Source organism: Eurosta solidaginis, chromosome 4 (assembly GCF_040869045.1).
Source record: "Eurosta solidaginis isolate ZX-2024a chromosome 4, ASM4086904v1, whole genome shotgun sequence".
Classification (NCBI taxonomy): domain Eukaryota; kingdom Metazoa; phylum Arthropoda; class Insecta; order Diptera; family Tephritidae; genus Eurosta; species Eurosta solidaginis.
The window spans coordinates 234,642,808-234,666,361 of NC_090322.1; the positions used below are offsets into that span (position 1 = coordinate 234,642,808).

Genomic DNA, 23,554 nt, shown 5'->3' on the forward strand with positions numbered 1-23,554 from the left:
TAGTTCGTTATATTTGAACCCCAAAGGCACTTGCCTTCATTGCCTAATATAGAATATGGTTCCGCTACATACATATGTATGCATTTGTGTGGCTATGTTTACATAAATATATATGTGCGTATGTAGAATGTAGGCATGAAATTACTGCGAAACATAAGTGCAAATTCTAAGTAAGTCAGTAATATACTCAGGCCTGAGGCAAAATGGGAAAGAAGTTTGCTTAAGTAAACATGCTTGCAATGTGAAAACATATTTGTCATATTCCCACAAATATGTAACGTTCCTTGTATGTATGTATGTACTAAATTCACTGTAAGAAAATTATTGAAATAGTTTCATGAACATGCTTTCGCCAACAAAGCCTAGGAGTAAAATTTGTTAGGCCCAGTTTTTCAGTACAAGTCCCACTCAGTTCGTCAGTTAAACTACGCTTAAACTTATTCTGCAGTTTTTCAGTTTACTTTAAGCAGAGACAGTATTAAGATAGATATGTTGCAGGCGCAAACTTCGGTGGAAAGCGGCGGAGCGTTACACAATTCTTGTAGGTCACTTCCACCACACCAAAAACTTTAATACAATTATTAACATAATTTAATACACTGATTGGAGTTTTAGAGAGTAAAAGTTAAAATTCTGAACACATTAGCTGAATAAAAAGTGTACAAATAATTGTTTAATAACAAATACAGACAGTGGTAGTTTAACAAATTCTGCTGTGGTAAGTGGTTAATGTGACCTACTAGAGGTTTTGTGAAGCTTGATTCTTTCCTGCACATCTCTATTCTTAATATTTTCTCTGCTTTAACTGAACTTTAAGCAAAGCTTAAGCGGCCTATCTGGCAGGGCTGAACTATAGTTAATCTATCAGTTATTTACGTTCGTTCGCAATGACGTCGTATATACCCAACAAACATTTGGGCTTGAGTGCGATTAGAGCTCGTGTTGATAACTAGCATACTTCCAAAATATATATAGTTGTTTCGAAACATTGACTAAACTTGAAAATTATAGCGTTGTAAGCATAAAGGGGAATTTTTTATAAAGCATAAAATGCTACTACTTAAAAGGAAAAAAGATAGTTCCCGGCTTGTAATCAAGTAAGGTTCTCTAATTGGACTCAAATATAAGATACTACAGTATTTTGTATGTAGAACATCAACTGGAGTAATGTGCTGGACACTCATTTGAGAACTATACATTTCTTAAAATCTCTCAATAGTTGGAGATTAATTTGAGAATGCCATTGGAGATAAACTCGAGAACTAAAAATTTTACAAAATTTCTCAATAGGTTTTAATAGTGTTTGGAAAATGATGTTCGATATAAACTTGAGAACTGTGAGGTTTAATAAGCAGAGAATTATGCTAGATATCAACTCCAGAACTAGATATATATTTCGCTAGGGCTGGAAAAATATTTTTTCCATGTTTGTTGGGTAACCAAAATCCAGCTGTTGCCGTATCTACAAATTATCTAGATAATAAAAAACCAATGTTGCCATACAAAAAAGCTTACCCCAAAGGCGGCCTTCAACTGTGACTGAAAAACTGCTCTGTAGTTTAACTTGAGTTTGAATTTGACTAGAGTTTAAGGAGACTTAATTTAAGCTTAGCCTAACCAAATACTCAAAAACCTGCATTTAGAACTCCAAAAGTTTGTGCACAAACTAAAATATATAACTATAAAAACCTGTTTCTGTCACTGTTCCATATTACGTAAAACAACAGAGGCAATAACAACTAAAATTATAAATAACTACTTTCCTAAGCTGCCTCAAAAGTAGACTTAAGTTCTATCCAACCTGATCCAAACTAAATCATTTAATGCATTAAAACTGTCCGGCAGAACTATTTCAACTGAGCCACAGATATGTTTCGCGTTTAGAAAACAGCTTCTTTTTAAGAAACACTGATTTCAATCCCGTAGACTTAAATCATACTAAAACCAAAATTTTTCCATGAACTAGATAACTCAAAATGTCTCTTTCAACTTTCCATGCCACAGCGCCAGAACGACAATACTTTCTTCTTCAGACAGATATTGTCATAGTTCTAAAGCGAAAAAGTTATCTTAAGAAGAGTTGAAAGAAAGCTCCATTTGCGGGCTTTTATAAAAGCACCCTTTGAGAAAGAGATTGAAAAGGAGCACAAAAATAGAAAAAGGAACTGTTGCCCTATTCGCGCAGGGTCTTCAGATCATGGGTCACCAAAACTTTAAAGTAACAGCCCCTTCGTTTAGGCAATGGGTGCACAATTGTGCTATGGAATGCAGGCACCAGGCTTCAGATCAACCAGTCATACCGGCTTTCTGACTCATTTCATATCATTCCAGCTGAGTTCGATTGCATCGTTTATATATTCTCCAAGATATTTCAGATCCTAAGGCCAAAAAAATGATCTTTGGTGAGATCTGCATAGTATTAAAAGTTGTAGTTAATGCGGGTTACAGGAGGAAACCATGAAGCTTTTTCTATGCTCGTGTTCTACGATTTGCAAGAGGCTATTTCGAGCGACGCAGCTATCAAAGCTGGAAGCAACAAATAGGATAGGTTCTTGAATGATTCTAGTATTCGTCAAGAGGACGAATTTATTTTATAACACAGGTCCTTGTTTGTTGATAGGATTTTTGAATTTTGTCGCAGAGCAAACTTCTGGTACCACGCACGTATTCAGTCTATGTGAGGCCCTCAAGCACTGGCTAGTTCAACCTAAACTAACTTATCGTGAGATCCACGTTTACTTTATTGAATTTTAACCTGATACTTATTTTAAAAAATCAACTGCTTTCGAAAATTATCATTATCTGCATCACCATCTGTATCTTCACCTTATGCGTAATTCATTGTTGTTGTTGCTTAGCGATAAGGACACTCCCTGAAGGCCTCCATCTTAAACTTCATCCCAATGATCACTTTCATCCTCATGAACTTCTTTACCGCAAATTCTGCCTGATCACCTTCATCTTCTCCGTCTGCATTTCCCCTTCTATATTTATTTCTGACCCAGCTGAAATTTATTTTCATGCCTATCTGCCACTCCATTTCCGAATCTGTATCAATTTTTAGCACCATATCCACCTGAATCTCTATTCATCCCGCTCTCCGCCTTACTCCATCCCCACCAAACTTCCCCATTTTCATCTTTATCTCTGCCCTCGATCCATTTATATGCAATTCCCTCCCACCTCTAACATCATCCTCAAACCCAGCGAGTATATTCATCGCTTTCCCTTCCATTGCCCAATACAACAGAAAAAATACTCAGATTTCAGGATGCACGTTTTTCAATTGATTAGGAAACGTCTGATTGGACGAATGTGTTCCCTCACAGCAAGGTAAGCAACAAGCGGATATATATATATATATATATATATATGCTCCTTTATTTATAAGCGAGCTACAGACCTTATCATCATCATTACGCCAGCTGTCCCTGTTTCGCGATAACTGACGACAATTAGGAGCATCAAGTGAAGTTAAGGGTTCCTCCACTTGCCTCTCCCAACTCAGTGGAGATCTTCCCCTTCCTCTGTTTCCAAACTGCGGTGTCGAATGAAATACTTTCTTGGCCGGAACTTCTTCGTCCATTAACATAACATGACCTAGCCAGCGGAGCCTTTGAGTTTTTATTCGTTGTACTATCGTCATATCTGCATAAAGCTCATACAGCTCGTCATTATACCTCCTCCGATCCTCGCCGTTGGCGTCACAGACAGTACTATAAACAAACAATTTTCTTTAAAGCACTCCAAGATAGATCTCGTCATCTCTCGACACCGTCCATGATTCTGATCCATACATCAGAATGGGAATGATGAGCGACTTGTAGAGCTTGATATTTATTCGTCGCGAGATGACTTTACTTTTCAATTGTTACTCAGTCCAAAGTATCACTTATTGGCAATAGTTATTCTTCGTTTGATATCTAAGCTGAAATTGTTTTTGTTGTTAATGCTGGTTCACAAACAGAAGAAATCCTTAAAAATCTCGAATTTATACTCATCAACAGTGACTCAGCATTTTGGTGAATTTAGAATCAGGAGGGTCGCGCCAGCTCCATATAACCACTTTTGTTGCATGAGCTTTGCTGGCTTCGCCATCCATAAACTCATCTTCTGACTCACTGAGCAAACCTGTCGCCATTTCTGAAAAGATATTGGTAGCCAACTGCTAAGACCCCCGCTAAAATTATTTAGAATTTGGCAGACTGTAAGACCATCTTACTTGCCCTTTAAGGAAATTACCTCTGTTATCTTGAAAAGGGCCTAGTGTTGTAAGAAAAACAAATTTGAACGTAGAATATATGGCAAATTTTTGTCAAATTTCGTAAATAATATTATTCTTTTTTTTTTTAATAATTTTGTAACTGAAACTGTGAAAACCAATCTCAAAAACGCTTTAGTAAAAATTTTGAAATACGACAAAATTTTACAAAAATTTCGAAATTTTTTGTGTTTGAGTTTTATTAATTTTTTTTTTGTCTATGCATGTTTTGTAACTCAGTAAGTTTTAGCATAACAAAGTACAAGTTATTGGTTTTTTCGGGGGATGTTTTAGATTTAAGTTTTTTGAGGGACCCAGAACTTGCACTTTGTTAGACTAAAGTTATTGGGCTACAAAACTGCATATTCAAAAAAATTCCAAGCATTCAAAATAAAAAGTTCGAAACTTTTGGAAAAAACGTTTTCGGAAATGTATTTGAAATTATTTTGCATAGTTTCGGTAACAAAACTCATAAAAAGTCTTCTGAAAATATCGCAAATAAAAAAAAAATAAGTTAATTGCTTTCAATTGATAAAAATACGCACTGCTATTTTTTTGTTTGCTGCTGTAAACATCAATGATGAATTATAAACTATATGTACATATATGTAATTTGTTATAGCTTTTAGGATTTCCATGCAAAAATACAATATATATATAAATGTATGTATGTACATATGTTTGTACATATTTATTATTCCCAAATTAGATCTCCGCTCATTTTTGAGACGGACGCCGGCCCAACTACAGCCACCTCAGCAACTGAACCAGAAACAGAAGATGGTCTGCATGCGCGACGTTTGGCGCTAGAAGGTCTAGATGCAGGTGGTGGTATACCGTTGAACGCAGCGGGAGGTGATAGTGGACAATCGAATCAATCAAGCGACGTTGAACAGCTCGAACATTATGACAAAGGCAAAATGTAAGTCAAGTTATTTATGTTAATATTTATAGGGAAATGCATTTACATATATAAATACAACATGTATGTACATTTAATTGTAAACGAGCCAAATTCAATTTGCAATTCATTTAAACAATATTTGTTATAACTCAACAAAGGATCAAATCAATGACACGCGCTGCTGACCATCTCAAGTCCCAAGATTTTCAAGTTTGTATAACAATAATTGAAGCGCGTCAACTGCCTGGTCTTAATATGGATCCGGTTGTATGCATTCAAGTGGGCGATCAAAAGAAATATACCAGCGTTAAAGAGAGTACCAATTGTCCCTATTACAATGAGGTGGGTGGCATACAACACGCAATTTTCATATTAATCACATGAAAAAAAAAAAACAAAAAAACAAATCCTTTGTCTTTCCTTTCTTATTTGGGCTTCACTCTTTGGAATTTATTTCTTATTATTGACTTTGCAGTATTTTGTTTTTGACTTTCATATGCCGCCTGTGATGTTATTTGATAAAATCATAACTTTGTCGGTAAGTTTATGTGTTATGTGCTAATTAAATTTTATAGCAGTTAATGCTATAGTAATTAATAATGGTATGACATGCCACGCGTTCACATTATAATACCTAATAAGCAGAATAAAGTGATATCTCAAACTAGTTACGGTTATTATTAACCTTCTCGTAAGCGACTAAAGCAGTGATAAGGACAGCGGCGAACACGAAAAAAGCAATGACAATTTTTAGAAAATTTTATATCTTAATATTTATAAATTGCGTGTCACGTTGTTTGTCCGCGAAGCACTTCTTAGCTACTTAACCGGTTTCAATCAATTTAGCACACCGTGTGCAGTTTGATCCAACTTGAAAGGCTGGATAGCATTCCTGTCAAGTTTCTTTCCGGGAAATGGACCATGGACCGATCTATTCCAAAAAATTCTACTCGCCGTTCGATATACGCGAAATTTGGTATATAGGTAGCCCTTTGCCTAGATTGGTATTCATGACACTTTTTTTTCGTGAAAATGCACAGGGACTGGGACTTGGCTAGGACAGAGCAAAAGGGATGGAGAAGAACAATAAGAACTAGAGAGAAGAGAAAAGATGGAAAGAGAAAGAGATAGAGTTGGGCGAAGATAAAGAGATATGGGCAGATAAAAGTTCTAGATACTTATGACATGTAAACCAAAAGCCTTTTGCACCTCTTTTTATTGTCTGACAGTCCTAAAGTTTTCATAGAATTCTCTACACCGCTCTTGAATCTTTGCCTCATTGGTTGTCACTCTTGCTATCCCTTTCCTTCTTGCTTATAAATTCCAAACCACCTATCTTTATCTCGGTTGGCGGAAGTTTGAATTGCATAAACATTTGTGATACTTTCGTCAAAGTGTTGTGAATCCTTAGAGACACGTTAAGGGCTTAAACTGCAACTTGTTTGATTTTCTAGTTTTTGCGACCAAGATCGTATTTGACGTTTGTTGTATTGAGTATCTCTATTCGTTTATTCAAATTATTTCTGTTTTACTACTTACATACTATTTTTGATAATCCCTTTTAAAGTGAACATATTCACTTTTATATTCATAAACCTTTATCCTCATAATCACTTGAAAAGTTTAAAAGATTAAATAAATTACACTTTGTTGAACGCATTTAGCACTGATTAACTTTCAACATCTGCACAAACTATTTGCAAATATCAGCAAAAGTTTATTTGAACTGTGTCTATGGAAAATTTAAAGAACGAGCAAGGGAATTAGTAGGGGAATATGTACATAAGTATACTCAAAAAAATAAAAAAGCTGATATAATAAAATAGCCGCCAACGTCATCAGAAGCAAACTTCGGCATAAGTAAACAAAAAACTAAGTTAACAAGATAATTGCCACACAATTAAGAAAGAAGTTCGGCACGAGTAAGTGACTAAAACATACAATTGGAAAAGTTTTACGAATGCCGTTAGTATGAGCTTAGAAGGTTAAGTGGGAAAGATTAACGGCCATAAATTAAAAATTACCACTTTAATATGTAGGTAGCGAAAGAGCAACGCATGTTAGCGAGTGCAGGGGAGAAACTTTCTTTTTAATATAAGCAAAGAAGCAATATTAATACAAATAATTTATAAGTAGTTTAAGATATGAATAGGGCAACCCAAATTATGCAAACGCATTTTTTTATATGACTCGTAACTTTTCTAACCAAACAAATATGTAGGCGTTTCCCAAAGTCTCCTATGCTTTGATCAAATTTTATACTGGAAACCAAGGAAAACAATCTACATTTTAAAATTTCACATGAATATGACACTCTTGTATATTGTTCAATGAATTTTGAGCTATGCTTAATACTTCATACAGCATATTTTGCAAAAAAAAAATTGTTGTTCCTGTTTATTCCTTGCAGCCAGAGTTAATATATGAATTTTAGTAATGCAATAATATGGCCTTTTTGTCTTAAGATTAGATGTGAGTTAAATTAAGGGAAGGTATAGAACAAATATTAAAGTGTATAAAACATGTTTATATTGTATTTTTATTCGCTAAAGCTAACGTAAATTTTATTCGCTAAAGCTAACGTAAATTTTCAGCCTTTTTGCCAAACTGGCATATATAGGGCTCTGACGAGAATTTTTTTCTTTTATGTTTTTAAGTGAAAAATTATGGTTCTGCTGATGTAATTCGTTCATTTAATCTATTGGAATTTATTTCATAAATCCAAGAAAATTATATGGACCAAGTAGTCGCCGCCAGCGTTGATGACCCGTTTTATGGTTATTCTGTTGATCTTGCTAGAGCTTAGGTGACATATTCAGCCCTATTCTGCATTTCGGCTTGGATTGGAATTTTTTCGATTTGGCAATTTTGGTATTCTGTGTTCCAATCTCTTTCGATCCAACTTCGAATCGTTCGATTTTGTGTATTCTGCATTTGGATCGTAGTTCCGTTTTTCTAAGTTGCAAATTTGTTGGTGGACAAATATTTTCTTTTTATTTTTTTATTAATTTATAACAGAATTTTAGCAAAAATGTAAGTAAAACTTGCTAAGAAGCGTAAAGGTTTGATGATGACTGTTTTTTATATGTTTCCAGGTTAAAAACAACATGTCGATGTCGAAGTCCTTTGCCGTATTTGCCCCGCAAAAGTATCTAACACATACTTGAAAGCTTATTAAGTGGAAAGTTTTTTTTGAACCTAAATAAGAAAATAAGTCATTAAACTTTACCACTTTTAAGTTCAATTTCCTACAATTCGTCACTCATCTCAATTGGATTACACAAATCTCGCAATATTTGCCTTTCCATTCTCGTCTGGCCATTTTCGTATGCGTCCACAAATAATGCCGCGGTTATTGATTCCAGTAAAATAGATAGCAATTTGTGTCTATTCGTTGGGTCCAGTTATAAGCAAGTCCACAGCTAGCTGCCGGAGTAGAAGAAGGGGAAGCGAAAACGTAAACAATCCTTGCGGAAAGAATAAATAAATCTTCATAAAGTATTTTAGGCCAGTGCAATGAAATTAGCATCCATAAAATTCAGAAAATGTCAACTATATTCGTGCAGGACTCCGTTTTAACAAAACTTGGTGGCCACGGCAGGGAATTGGCCAATCGAACGACAAAAACACACATACAATTATGAAAGCACTTCACTCATAAAAATATAACACTACGGCAATATATTCTATTGCTTTTTTTTGTACAAAATGGCGTGGATTATAAAATATAAACGTATTTCAGTGTTTTTTACAAATTTTATTTAATTTATTTTGTTCCAATGTCCACACATTCCGCACAAACAGCTGATTTCGAAAAATCATTTGCTCTTCCTCTTCTCGTTACAATTCCGTCATAATGCAGAATACCAAACTTCGATTAAAGCGGAGCGTAGAACGGGAACGTAGTCGAAATGCAGAATAGGGGTGATTATTTCATTCCTGTCAAATAATTATCTTAAGCGCTTCAAGAGTCTGAGATTTGTATGCCACGACGTCAAGTAAAAAAAAAAAACAGGAGGACGTCTGGGTCAGTTAGAGTGGCGCGATCAGGCTGGGCTGTACAAACCAGTAAAACAAAACACTAAGCGGCGCTTTTTGTATTATGTATTTCTTTAGTTCACAAATGTCAAACCCAAAGTGAAATTTAGCAGCATTTGAAAGTTTATAGTGGTTTCCAATAGGGTGATTACTTTTGGTCAACCCGGTACCTTCGCAATAAAGAAGCATATTGTACGGTATATAAAAAAATTAAATAAATATTTCTAAGAAAACATTACGATTTTAAAAGCATTTTATAAGCGCCTAAGAGAAGCCCTTTCTTGTATAATTTGGGTTGCCCTAGCTTAGGAAGAGAAAATTGTATAGCAAACTAGAAAATAGCAGTGGAAATGTTTATCAAATTTCATTAACTAATTCTTCTTCTTTACATTTTCGATAGTGTAAGAAAAACTTCTTCGAATTTCGTTATTGAAATTCTGCAAACCAATCGCAAAAACATTACAATAAAAATCGAGATCATCTTACCAAAATTTCGAAATTTTTATTTAGAGATATACGAATTTTTCGGGCATGCAATTTTGTAGCCCAATCAACTCTAGTCTGACAAAGTACAACTTATAGGTCTCTTGAAACTTGCATTGATTCTCAACAATTTATTTGTGAATGGATTTACACATTTTCTTCCACTTTAAAAATAAAGCTAGAGCAAAAAAATGTAAAACACGCTTCGGAAAAAAATGTCAAATATCTGCACGAATTTTAAGGGAACTTTTTAATCTATACTTTTTTAGACAAAAATTTATTGGGCTTTAAAACAGCCAAAGCGAATTTATACAAGACGATGGCATGACGAGTTCTGCACGGCGAAGCAGAAGAATGTGAAGTGAAGGAAAACATTTTCATTGATTTTGATTAACTGACATCAAGGCGGGTCTATACAAGGTGATGCCAAAGCGAATACAGCCAATTCGCCGTGCAGACATTAATTTAATTGACATATTGCTGTACAAGACGGTGTATGGAAAATAATCAAGAAGAAGCAATCAGCTGTTGGGATAACAACACTTGGTACTCAATTCGTCTTGCAAAACGGCATACTTGAACAATTGTCAGAAATTTTTAAATACAAATTTCGAAATTTCGAAATTTTTCGAAAACATTTTTTTCTTAAACAGTCGCATAAAAAAAATAACGAATATAATAGACACAATTTTATTAAATCTTCCGCTGCTATTTTCGTATTCGCTGTTGTATGTTGTTTATGACAGTATTTATTTACTTTAATCCAAATTAAATTTACTCTTAGGTTATACAAGCACGGAAATTTTTACGCTCTGGTACACTCGTTGGTTCCTTTAAAATTGATTTGTCGACAGTTTATGATGCACCGGGTATTTAAATTTTTATGTAAAAGTGAAAAATTGTTTTTAATAAGTTTTTTTAATGTTTATAGAATTATATTATACTTTTGTATGCATGTCTACTTATTACAGTGTTGTACAAAAAAAAGCAACAAATTCAATGCAAATATATAATGGGCTGTAACATTTTCCTCGATAATAAATTTAAAGCAATGGTTTTTTCAAAACGTGTAACAGGGATTGAAACGTCAACTATTTATAAAACATTCACTAACTTAAAGCAGATACCAGTGCGCACAAAAACAAAAATTTTTGTTTTGCGTAACATGGAGTTGTGCTCAGGGCCGCAGAGAGCCGAGCCGGGCCCCTGGGACAGTTCGTGTTTACGGCCCCCCTAAAAATAAACTCAATGCAGTAAAAAAAAATAACATAACATACGTAAATTTTTGTCAATTTTATTTATTATGAAATAAGTTTTACTGGAGCACTTACATAAATGAAGTGTTAGATTTTAACTTAACTCTTTCTAAATATGTACATTTTAAGAGCTTGAATCAGCCAAAGAAAACCTTCCGTGCTATTTGGTCTGCGAATATGGAAATTACCGATTCAAAACTAATGCTGCTAGCAAGGCTGGACTCCAATGCCAATGTTCCAAGGCTTGTCAAGCGATTTTGGGTCATAGTAGAACGTAACAATTTTTTACGCGAGACAATAGACTAAAAGAACGCTCCCCAGTTCAGCCACACTGACTGTAAGTGTGCAAAATATTATTAATGCTATGCAGATGTTTGGAAATAATACTTCCATATTCAAGTCATGAAATTTGTTCAGAAGTTGAAATGATGGCAGCGAATCACATCCCAAATTTGCTAAGTGGGTGGCTTTGAGATGAATGATTTCATCTATTAGATCCGTAGAAATATCGATGCCATAAATCGTGCAGAATGCCGCTGCCTTTTCTCTGTGCTCTTCTTCCGTCAGATCCTGATACTTCCACAAAAAACTAAGTTTAATCGCAATGTCAGTTACGGCTTCGAAACGTCTTGTCATGTTACCAATCAAGCAGTCCAAAAAAACGTAAAAAACTTGCGGTTTGAATTGAGTTTCGGAATCACACTCAGGTGATTCGCCAGGTAATTCATGGAACTGGCGCTTTCTTATCTTCCTTCTTTTTTCTGCGAAGGTATTCACAACTCCTATACTCTCTGCCAGAACCTTTCATTCTTGAAGTATGATCGACCATTGATCCCTGAACTTCTTCAAGTCATCAATCAGGCTACGTATATTTTTCTATTTCCACGTCCAGTGTAGCATTTCTAGCTTTCAGTTCCATATTTCGATCGTAGATTACCGTCAACTTTGAGCCACTGTCAATACTGCTTTGAGAGTACTGTCATTACTGCTTTGCCTTGCCGGGCCCCCAAAAACCTTCCGGGCCCGAGGGCAATTGCCCTGACTGCCCCGCCCTCTACGCGGCCCTGGTTGTGCTCATTGGTACCTAATTTAAATTAATGAGCGTGGAAAATACTTGTTGCTTTTGTTTCGCACAAAACATATTATCACTATCATTTTAATTCTTTATAAAATATGTCTCGTTTTGATGTTAAATGTTAAAACATCATAACTTACATAACTACCCTTTTCCTGCACTCAGAAAAAAACATTTACTGAAAATCTATTATATAAATCGGCAAGTTGAAATGTTAAGGGGCGCCCTTTTACGACCAAACTATAATTCCATGGTATAAAGAGTTATATACTTATGTATCGATAGGTTAGATTCAGGAAGGGATGTATGCACTACTCTTTCGTTGGAAATAAAGATACAGTGTTTACAAACACCAGAGAATACACCTAATGAGAAGGCGGATTTTCTAGATTCCAACATTTTGGGTGTGGACACCTCTCGAGTATCACCACACTCACTCGTCTTGAGTTTCACCACACGCTTCAAACTTCAGCCAAAAATAAGAAATCAAATGCTAACATTTCTCAGATTTCCTGTTAGCTCTCTTAGGCCCGCCTTTTCAGTAGTTGGTTAAGCTTAGCTTAAACTAAGTTTACTTAAAATCTATTCAAATTTAAACTCCAGTTAAACTACTGAGCATTTTTTCAGTCACAGTTTAAGACCGCCTTTGAGGTAGACTTTTTGTGCGGCAACATTGGCTTTTTATTATCTAGATAATTTGTAGATACGGCAACAGCTGGATTCTGTTTTCCCAACAAACGTGGAAAATTCTCCAGCTATATATATCTAGCTCAGGAGGTAATATCCAATATCATTATTTAATTATTCTTAAACCAGTTCTCTAGTTGATATCCAACTTCATTATCCAACCTTTGAGAAATTTTGTAAAATGTATAGTTCTCGAATCTCCAACGTCGAAGCCTTCCTTAAACCTCATTCTTAACCCCCAACGGGTTAGGGGGTCAGAATATACCCGCGATAGGTATGCCTGTCGTAAGAGGTGACTAAAATACCTGATTCAACGAGTTGTGTAGCGCAACCGCTTCAGGTTGCCAGCGCAATATATAGCTTCTCCAAACCTAACTGTCAACCTCACATATCCGTGGCGAATCCTGTTTCATTAACAGCCGAGGCTCTGGCGACCCCTAAATCCTCATGGTTCTAGGGAGTGGGAGGGCGGTATGGCCAAGAAGGTCGCATGTGGTCATACCAAATCGCTCCCGAGATGGTCGTCCTTCGTACCGGAACGTACCGGATCTGCATCCGGCGAAGGACCATCATCATCGGTAACACTCCCCAAGGCCTTCGGGGAGTGCCCTTATCGCTACAACAATAACAACAACAACATCATTCTTAAATTATTTTCCGACCTTTGCGAGATTTTAAGAAATGTACAGTTCTCAAATGAATATTCAACACATTTCTACAGTTGATATCCTACATTGGATATCGAGTTTAGGTGAAGTTGAAAACAAAATCTCCAAGAAGGTAACAACAAAACCAAAAGCTGTTTATTGTGAGAAATAAATTCCTGGTTCATAGCAGTAATGAAACGTAATTAATTGAAAATAAATTATATATTTTTATACTCAGTTGAGCAGAGCTCACAGAGTAAATTAAGTTTGATTGGATAACGGTTGGTTGTACAGGTATAAAGGAATCGAGATAGATATAGACTTCCATATATCAAAATCATCAGGATCGAAAAAAAAATTTGATTGAGCCATGTCCGTCCGTCCGTCCGTACGTCCGTTAACACTATAACTTGAGTAAATTTTGAGGTATCTTGATGAGTATCCTGAGTACTCATCCTAGATCGCTATTTAAAATGAACGATATCGGACTATAACCACGCCCACTTTTTCGATATCGAAAATTTCGAAAAACCGAAAAAGTGCGATAATTCATTACCAAAGACAGCCAAAGCGATAAAACTTGGTAGGTGGGTTGAACTTATGACGCAGAATAGAAAATTAGTAAAATTTTGGACAATGGGCGTGGCACCGCCCACTTTTAAAAGAAGGTAATTTAAAAGTTTTGCAAGCTGTAATTTGGCAGTCGTTGAAGATATCATGATGAAATTTGGCAGGAACGTTACTCCTATTACTATATGTACGCTTAATAAAAATTAGCAAAATCGGAGAAGGACCACGCCCACTCAAAAAAAAAATTTTTTTTTAAGTAAAATTTTAACAAAAAATTTAATATCTTTACTGTATATAAGTAAATTATGTCAACATTCAACTCCAGTAATGATATGGTGCAACAAAATACAAAAATAAAAGAAAATTTCAAAATGGGCGTGGCTCCGCTCTTTTTCATTTAATTTGTCTAGGATACTTTTAATGCCATAAGTCGAACAAAAATTTACTAATCCTTTTGAAATTTGGTAGGGGCATAGATTTTATGACGCTAACTGTTTTCTGTGAAAATGGGCGAAATCGGTTTAAGCCACGCCCAGTTTTTATACACAGTCGTCCGTCTGTCCTTCCGCATGGCCCTTAAGATAACTTCAGCAAAAATCGACATATCTTTACTGAACTTAGTTCACGTACTTATCTGAACTCACTTTATCTTGGTATAAAAAATGAGCGAAATCCGATTATGACCACGCCCACTTTTCCAATATCGAAAATTACGAAAAATGAAAAAAATGCCATAATTCTATACCAAATACGAAAAAAGGGATGAAACATGGTAATTGGATTGGTTTCTTGACGCGAAATATAACTTTAGAAATAAACTTTGTAAAATGGGTGTGACACATACCATATTAAGTAGAAGAAAATGAAAAAGTTCTGCAGTGCGAAATAAAAAACCCTTGACATCTTGGCAGGTATTACATATATAAGTAAATTAGCGGTATCCAACAGATGATGTTCTGGGTCACCCTGGTCCACATTTTGGTCGATATCTGGAAAACGCCTTCACATATACAACTACCACCACTCCCTTTTAAAACTCTCATTAATACCTTTAATTTGATACCCATATCGTACAAACACATTCTAGATTCACCCCTGGTCCACTTTTATGGCGATATCCCGAAATGGCGTCCACCTATAGAACTATGGCCCACTCCCTTTTAAAATACTCTTTAATACCTTCCATTTGATACCCATGTCATACAAACACATTCCAGGGTTACCGTAGGTTCATTTTCCTACATGGTAATTTTCCCTTATTTTGTCTTAAAAGATCTCAGCTGAGTATGTAATGTTCGGTTACACCAGAACTTAGCCTTCCTTACTTGTTTTATTTTTATTTTAAAAGACGGCAAGGAAAGTGCGCCAAATTATATTTTTTCAATATTTTTTTTTACTCAGAGTATGTATGTATGTATGTATGTATATTAACTTTGCTAACATAACTTAAGTTTACCTATACTCAGCTGAGCAGAACTCACAGATTATACTAATTTTGTTCCCATAACGCTACCCTGTAACGGCATAAACTAATCGAGATAGATATAGACTTCTATATATCAAAATGATTTGGGCAAAAAAAGAAATTCATTTAGCCATCCGTCCGTCCGTTCGTCAATCCGTCCGTGCGCCTGTCTGTGATTTCCATAATCTGAGTAAAAATTCAGATATCTTATTGAAATTTGGATTCTTTGACACTCATCACCAATAGCTATATAAAACGAGCAAAATCGGGTGATAACCACGCCCACTTTTTCCATATATAACATTTTGGAAAACACATAAAAACTGATTATAAAGTAAATAATACACCTATAATGTTGAAATTGGATGGTTGGACTGATATTGAGATAAACATTTGAAACACCTTTTGAAAATGGGCGTTGCATCGCCCACTTGTGACAAAATCAATTTAACAAATATTTTTAATCATAAATCAAAAACCGTTAAACCTATCATAACAAAATTCGACAGAGAGGTTGCCTTTACTATAAGGAATCTTTGAATAAAAACTGAAAAGAATGCTTTGAAGAGAAATTAACGAAATCGGTTAAGAACCACACCCACTTTATACAAAGATTTTTAAAATGGTCCTGGATGAATAAAATAAGCTATATCTTTGCAAAAAAGTTTCATTTTCATAGTGTTTCATTTCCCAAGTGCAACTATAACAAGAAAAATGAAAAAAAAATTTTGTTTTTTCCACTTTTTGACCAAGCAATTTTCTATGTTTCGGGAGCCATTACTCGAAGAAAAATCAACGGATCGTAATAAAATTGGGTGCATATATTTTCTCTATAGCAGGAAATATTTCTAGTAAAAATGGACGGGATCGGTTAAAGACCACGCCCACTTTCAACGGTAAAGGATGTTTAAAAGGGTCGTAGACAAGAATAATAAGCTATAGCTTGGCGAAAAATAGTTTTTCATCAATGCTATTTCACTTACCAATTTTATTGTAAGAGAAAATTGGAAGAAATTTTTTTAATGGGCGCCAAAAGACGATTTTTCAAAATATTCCAATTTTTTTCACTGAATAGTATACATACCCCAAAACCCATCTGCAACGTCAACGGAGCTAACCGCGCACATCTAAAGTTGTATAACAATTGTGTGCAGTTCGATGTATTTTTTGATTAAAAAGCAATGTACCATTCTAACCTAAATACGTGTTCACTTGTTAAGCTGGAGTCATTGGTGCCGTATGTCGTATCGCTGTATCCGTATCCCTAACGTAATCAGCTGTTTATCGTTACGACGGTAAACCAAAACCCAATTGGTTGGCTACGATACGGTTACGACCTTAGCGGCACCAATAATCGATTGCATTGATTCTCATAAGGTTGGTCGAATCAGCTGTTATAAGGTTACCGATACGGTTACCGATAAAGCACCAATGTCTCCAGCTTTAAGCCTTAATCAAATCTAGTTACATTTTCTTTTAGGATGGGTAAATGTGTTTTTAATTCATATGTTTGTTCTCACTAAGCTATTCCACTTGTAATACTATTTTTCAACATTAAATTTTTTAATAACCTTGCAAACAAAAAGATATATCTTTTTTTCATGGCATATCATGTCAGTAATTTTTTGGCAATACATAAGCTTGTGTTTGTTTCAAAGTTTAATAACAAAAAGTAAGGAAAGCTAAGTTCGGGTCTAACCGAACATTAAATGCTCAGCTGAGAGCTTTGGAGACAAAATAAGGGAAAATCACCAGTTAGGAAAATGAACCTAGGGTAACCCTGGAATGTGTTTGTACGATATGTATCAAATGAAAGGTGTTAATGATTATTTATAACGTAGTGGGCCTTAGTTCTATAGGTGGACGCCTTTTCGAGATATCGCAATAAGGGTGGACCAGGGGTAACTCTAGAATTTGTTTGTACGATATGGGTATCAAATGAAAGGGGTTAATGAACATTTTAAAAGGGATTGGGCCTTAGTTCTATAGGTGGACGCCTTTTCGAGATATCGCCATAAATGTGGACCACGGGTGACTCTAGAATGTGTTTGTACGATATGGGTATCAAATTAAAGGTATTAATGAGGTTTTTAAAAGGGAGTGGCGGTAGTTGTGTATGTGAAGGCGTTTTCCAGATATCGACCAAAATGTGGACCAGGGTGACCCAGAATATCTTCTGCCGGGTACCGTTAATTTATTTATATGTATATGTCATATACATATATGTCATATACATATACACTATTCCTGCCAAGATTCCAAGGGCTTTTGATTTCGCCCTGCAGAACTTTTTCATTTTCTTCTACTTAATACGGTAGGTGTAACGCCCATTTTCCAAAGTTTTTTCTAAAGTTATATTTTGCGTCAAAAAAGCAATCCGATTACCATGTTTCATCTCTTTTTTCATATTTGGTACAGAATTATGGCATTTTTTTCATTTTTCGTAATTTTCGAAATCGGAAAAGTGGGCGTGGTCGTAGCCGGATTTCGGCCATATTTTATACCAAGATAAGTACCTGAACGCAAGTTATCGTGTTAACGGCCGAGCGGAAGGACAGACGGTCGACTGTGTATAAAAACTGGGCGTGGATTCAACCGATTTTGCCCATTTTCACAGAAAACAGTTATCGTCATAGAGTCTATGTCCCTACACATCCTTTCACAAGGATTGGTAAATTTTTGTTCAACTTATGGCATTAAAAGTATTCTAGACGAATTAAATGAAAAAGGGCGGAGTTACGCCCATTTTGAAAATTTTTGTATTTTGTTGCACCATATCATTACTGGAATCGAATGTTGACATAATTTACTTTTATACTGTAAAGATATTAAATTTTTTGTTAAAATTTGATTTTAAAAACAAATTTTTTTTTTAAAGTGGGCGTGTTTTATTTAGCACAGATATAGTAATAGGAGTAACGTGCCTACCAAATTTCATCATGATGTCTTCAACGACTGCCAAATTACAGCTTGCAAAACTTTTAAATTACCTTCTTTTAAAAGTGGGCGGTGCCACGCCCATTGTCCAAAATTTTTCTAATTTTCTATTTTGCGTCATATGGTCAACGCACCTACAAAGTTTCATCGCTTTAACCGTCTTTGGTAATGATTATCGCACTTTTTCGGTTTTTCGAAATTTTCGATATCGAAAAAGTGGGCGTGGTTGTAGTCCGATTTCGTTCATTTTGAATAGCGATCTGATATGAGCGCCCAGGAACCTACATACCAAATTTCATCAAGATACCTCAAAATTTACTCAAGTTATCGCGTTTGCAGACGGACGGACGGACGGACAGACGGAAGGACGGACATAGCCAAATGAATTTATTTTTTCACCCAGATCATTTTGATATATAGAAGTCTATATCTATCTCAACTAGTCTATGCCGTTACGGATTACCGTTATGCGAACAAAGTTAATATACTCTGTGAGCTCTGCTCAGCTGAGTATAAAAACGGCTGCTCATACCCGCGCGTCCATCCGAAACTGGGGGCCCGATCCATAGTAATTCTGCGCGGAACACCGTGAATATACTGTCAAATATTTCCTTTCATAACAATGAAATGAGACAATCACCTATTGAACAGAAATATCTGCTGTTTTAATTTTGGCCAGCTAGATTGATCAAATACCCCACCGTTGAGCGTCGCCACGTCCCTATTCCGATCAAGCCTTACACAACATTTCTATAGCCCCCAAAAAAATAAATCCCTTGTAACAAAATTCGAGTAATTTATCTGAAATGAACTGTACAGTTGAAACTCACGCTGAGTATATAATGTTCGGTTACCCCCGAACTTAGACGACCTTTACTTGCTTATGTTTAATTTAGCTATTAGTTCATTTATTTTCTATTTAGTTTTTTTTTTTGGCTCAGGTAAAGGCGGAATCCATTGGGGGAACAAAATAATATTTTTCTCCTCATTCGAAAGTTCGAAATATGAGAAAGGGTGAGTATAGCCTCATGCGTACAAGGAATGTACAAGTATGCGTAAGAACGCCAAAAATTTTTTTCATACTTTTGACGGTCACACGCTAATTTTTATGAGCGCCTGGTGATATAAAAAATGTTCCCTGCAAATGATCCTCCTCCTGGTTTGCAGTCGATATGGGTCCAGAGCGCTGAAAGAGCAAGCCAAGCGATTTCATTAATTGTTTGTAAACAAAAATTTATTGCTGACTCCTGGACGGAGAAACTTGTATGCAGGCTTCTTACAACTGCTAAGTGTCCAAGCGATTTTAAGTTTGCATGCAGTTTGTTGTAGCAAAAAGAAGAGATCAATAAGTAAGTAGGGTTGTGCTACCACGGGATGTCTACATATGTCACCAAAAAATCATTTACACCGCGAGGTGAGAGTAATCCCAATAAAGGTGAGAAACGAAAAGCTGAACAAACAGTTTCTGTTGAATACCCAGTCATCTCGGCATTTCGACAGACATCTGATTTAAAATACTCCATCTCCCCGTGACATAAGGAGTCATCTCCGCAAGAAATATCAAGAAAACCGACACAATAGAATTCACCCCTGTGAGCTGAAAAAGAAAAAAAGATTCTCAGAAACATCCACAAAGAGTCCGAATAGCACCCTGTTTTGAATGACAAATATCCGAAACTCGCTATTGAGGAAAGCAATCTCCCCGGTAAGACGCGCGTCACTCTGGCAAAACTTCGATCTGTATATTGTAATAAGTTAAACTCTTACTTAACCATAAACAACCCCGATATACACAAAGTATGTCCCTCATGTAATGTGTCCCCACATGGCACCAACTACCATTCCAACTGCAATGCGGAAAAAACGCCTCTAACACCCGTATCTCTTTGATCCAAACCTGTTCAAACTGCAAGTTTCCTTGGCCTACCTTTTTGCACACCTTTTGGATGGGGCGAAGCACTTCTACAACAACAACAAGCATTCATTCTTCTTAATATGTTCTTTAGAGTTGTAATTGTAGTCACTAGCCTGGGAATGTTGTACATGCTTAGAGATGAAATAATTACGGAATTTTTTTTAGGCTAATGTCGTGGTTATTTTGGTATCATTTTACAATCTACTTACTTACTTAATTGGTGCTCAACCGTCTAAACGGTTATGGCCGAAAATAAATGGAAGGCGCGATAACCTCCGAAGAGATCTAAGGCCGAGCTTCTCTTCCAATTTGCGTCGTGCTCCTTTTGATTTTCCCTACAAATTGGCCGAACGGGACCTACATGTTTTATGCCGACTCCGAACGGCATCTGCAAGGCAGATGAGTTTTCACTGAGAGCTTTTCATGGCAGAAATACACTCGAAGCGCTTGCCAAACACTGCCGAGGGGCGACCCCGCTTAGAAAAATGTTCTTCTAATTGCAAAACCTTATTTCTAAAATTCTGGATGTTGCTTTGCCCGGGGTGCGAACCTAGGGCATACGGTGTGGTAGGCGGAGCACGCTACCATCACACTACGGTGGCCACAACCACTTTCGAGTTTACTCTCGGAATTATTTTTGAACTAGTTTTAATATAAATTCCATCACTGCGGTATTATATCCGCTAAGTTTCCAGTTTCGTGATCAAATACGGGTATGTTGCGGGATTATTTCGAAATTGTTTCCCAGATTTCAGGATTACCCCGTAATCACTTGCGGCTTCTTTTCGAAATCGCTACGGAAAAAATGTCAAGACTGCTTCGAGGTCGAATCGGCATACAGAATATTTTCAGATTTACTTGCGAAATCAGTTCAATATAATTTTGGGACCAATACGAAGTTATTTTCAGCAACATTTTAATATTATTGAGATTAATTTTTAATTTTTTTTGGAATTACTTTAAACTAATTTCGTGACTATTCGGGACGCTTTCCCTAAACTTAAGAGTTTTGGTAAATACCTTACACTTAATCTAACATTTTATATTGTCATGAAAACACGTGAAAAAAAGTGAATGTAATACAATTTTGTTGTTTTTGCAGAGCATTATTATTCTACAATTCATTACATATTTTAATATTTCATATTTCGTAATTTCCTTTATAACGAAGGTTAAAGCTCCCAAAACATTTTGGCTCTATGCGACATTATTGACCATACGCCTGCTGATTGCATTACTTTTTCTGAAGTTTTGGTTGTGATTTGACTACTGATCCTCCTTGTTGTACATTTTTCGGAGATCGTAGACTTTGTGAACTCCCATTATTTGGTTCCACTACTAGATGTACCATCATTAAACTCAACAATTTCACCATAAGCATCAAAAGTACATACTGCACCACTTTCATCACCTTCATCACTTTCATCACCTTCATCACCTTTACCACCTTTACCACCTTTACCACTTTTACCACCTTTACCGCTTTTACCACCTTTACCACCTTTACCAAAGATACTTCCAAAGGCTAATTTACGGTCAGTTACAACATCCTCAGCAGGACAATCTTGTTGTTGATCATGTGCCTTTCCACGTTGAGAAGGATCATTTGCAAAGTCAGTTTGGCTATCACGGTTAGATGAAACTTCGTTCACAATCAACACTAAAGCTAGTAGGGCAGCTAGTAAAGCAGTAAGCGGTCTCATTTCTGTTTAGAGACAAAGTTAATCGAAGTTGAATATATAACTGTAGAAGGCTTGACACCAACGGTCCTTTTATACGAAAAAATATGACTCCAAATTTCATGCGCACAAAGGAATTTACTTGCAAAAGATATAAACGTATTGAAATATGTTTGTTTATTCGTCAAGACTGTTTATTTAAGATTGCAAGACAATGAATGAAGTGAATAAAAAACTTAGCATTTGCTTTAAATAAATTTAGCTTTAATGTTGAAGTTGTTTGTACACAATTTTCTGAAAGCTTGAAGAAACAACGTTTGCTTATTTTTTATTCACACGACACAATGGGAACTTAATTAAGTTCTCGTTAGCAATCATTTTGTGTGCTTTTCAGTTCAACAAATAAATGAATTACTGATAAACATAAGACCGGGTCGGTCCTCACACAAAAAAAAAAGTTATGAAAGTCCGCCCCTAAATTTGAAGCTTATGTTGAGAGGGTTTCGGAAAAAATATTTGAAATTTTTTTTTCCTTCGAAATTGTTTTTTTTATAGTAGCTTGGCTATTTGAAATTCGAGTTTTTTAATTGATACGTCATTGTTTTGTCATGGAAATCTGCATATTTTCCTTTAATGTCCTTTCGAGCTATGCAGTCGCTTTTACATAATTATGTCACCCCCCAAAGTATCCTTCTTGTTTTACCAGATAAAAGTCATTAAAAATTGATGATATTGTTGCTTTTGAACCATTTCCCCAGGTCAATAAACTATTTATGGCTACTAGTCAACCTGACTCTTATTGCATGTTATTCAATATGTGCGTATAAAAAGCAGTTAACATATTATTTATTGACATATCGTGTATATGTATATACTCTTACGTGTAATGCTTATTTGTGGCATCAGTAAGGCTTAAAGTTTACTTAGTGAAACTAGTAAGCGATGGTCATATTGCGAATTAGTCTGCAATTGCTGTCAGCTACGAAAAGCGCATGGGTAATTTTTTTGGGAAGATTAGAAAGCCGCGAACAATACAAAAAACTTGATTCGCATCAAAACTGATAAAATATTGTTTGCCAAACCATTAACGAGGAACGACGCTGGTTAGAAAAATGCGTCATAATTGAAAAAAAAAAACTTTTTCAAAATGTTTAATGTTGCTTTCCCGGGATTTGAACGCAGAACCTTTATTGTGGTAGGCAGAACACGCTACAATCACACCACGGCGTCAAGATCTATCCCTATAATTTTATGTTGAAGATCACTGGTTACCCCTCCTAACTAAAGCCTTATCGAATTTGGGGCCTTCTTCTCTGCGTTGGCTGTCAACCCGACCTTAGATGCCCAGGTATCAATATCCCTATATCCGCCCTATCCATCAAGGAGCTAATCGTTGCAAGGCACTTAACACTTATGACAATTGCAACGTCATCTGCGTAAGCCGTAAATTTTACGGGTCCCTCATCGAATCGCCTGAGCAGTTGGTTGATGACCAGCGTCCACAGCAGAAATGGTAGCACCCCTCCTTGCGGCGTGCCCCTGTCCATTGATTTCGTGGCCTCATACAATCGCCATTGTGATGTAATCTTCCTGCAATTTAGCATGCAGCCGATCCATCTGGTTAAGGCTGGATGTAC

The 23,554-nt window shown here is 35.9% G+C and overlaps 1 protein-coding gene across 6 annotated transcripts in view; it reads left to right on the forward strand.

Annotated features, from left to right (window-relative positions):
- Window positions 1-23,554, forward strand: part of LOC137251077 (otoferlin-like) — a 635,511-nt gene that overhangs the window by 308,809 nt on the left and 303,148 nt on the right. For all 6 annotated transcript variants that reach the window (XM_067785043.1, XM_067785044.1, XM_067785045.1 and 3 more), the window contains 4 exons: window positions 4,971-5,183; window positions 5,324-5,507; window positions 5,641-5,703; window positions 10,471-10,555. In XM_067785043.1, the coding sequence (XP_067641144.1) occupies window positions 4,971-5,183; window positions 5,324-5,507; window positions 5,641-5,703; window positions 10,471-10,555 (545 nt within the window). The remainder of the gene's footprint in view (window positions 1-4,970; window positions 5,184-5,323; window positions 5,508-5,640; window positions 5,704-10,470; window positions 10,556-23,554) is intronic.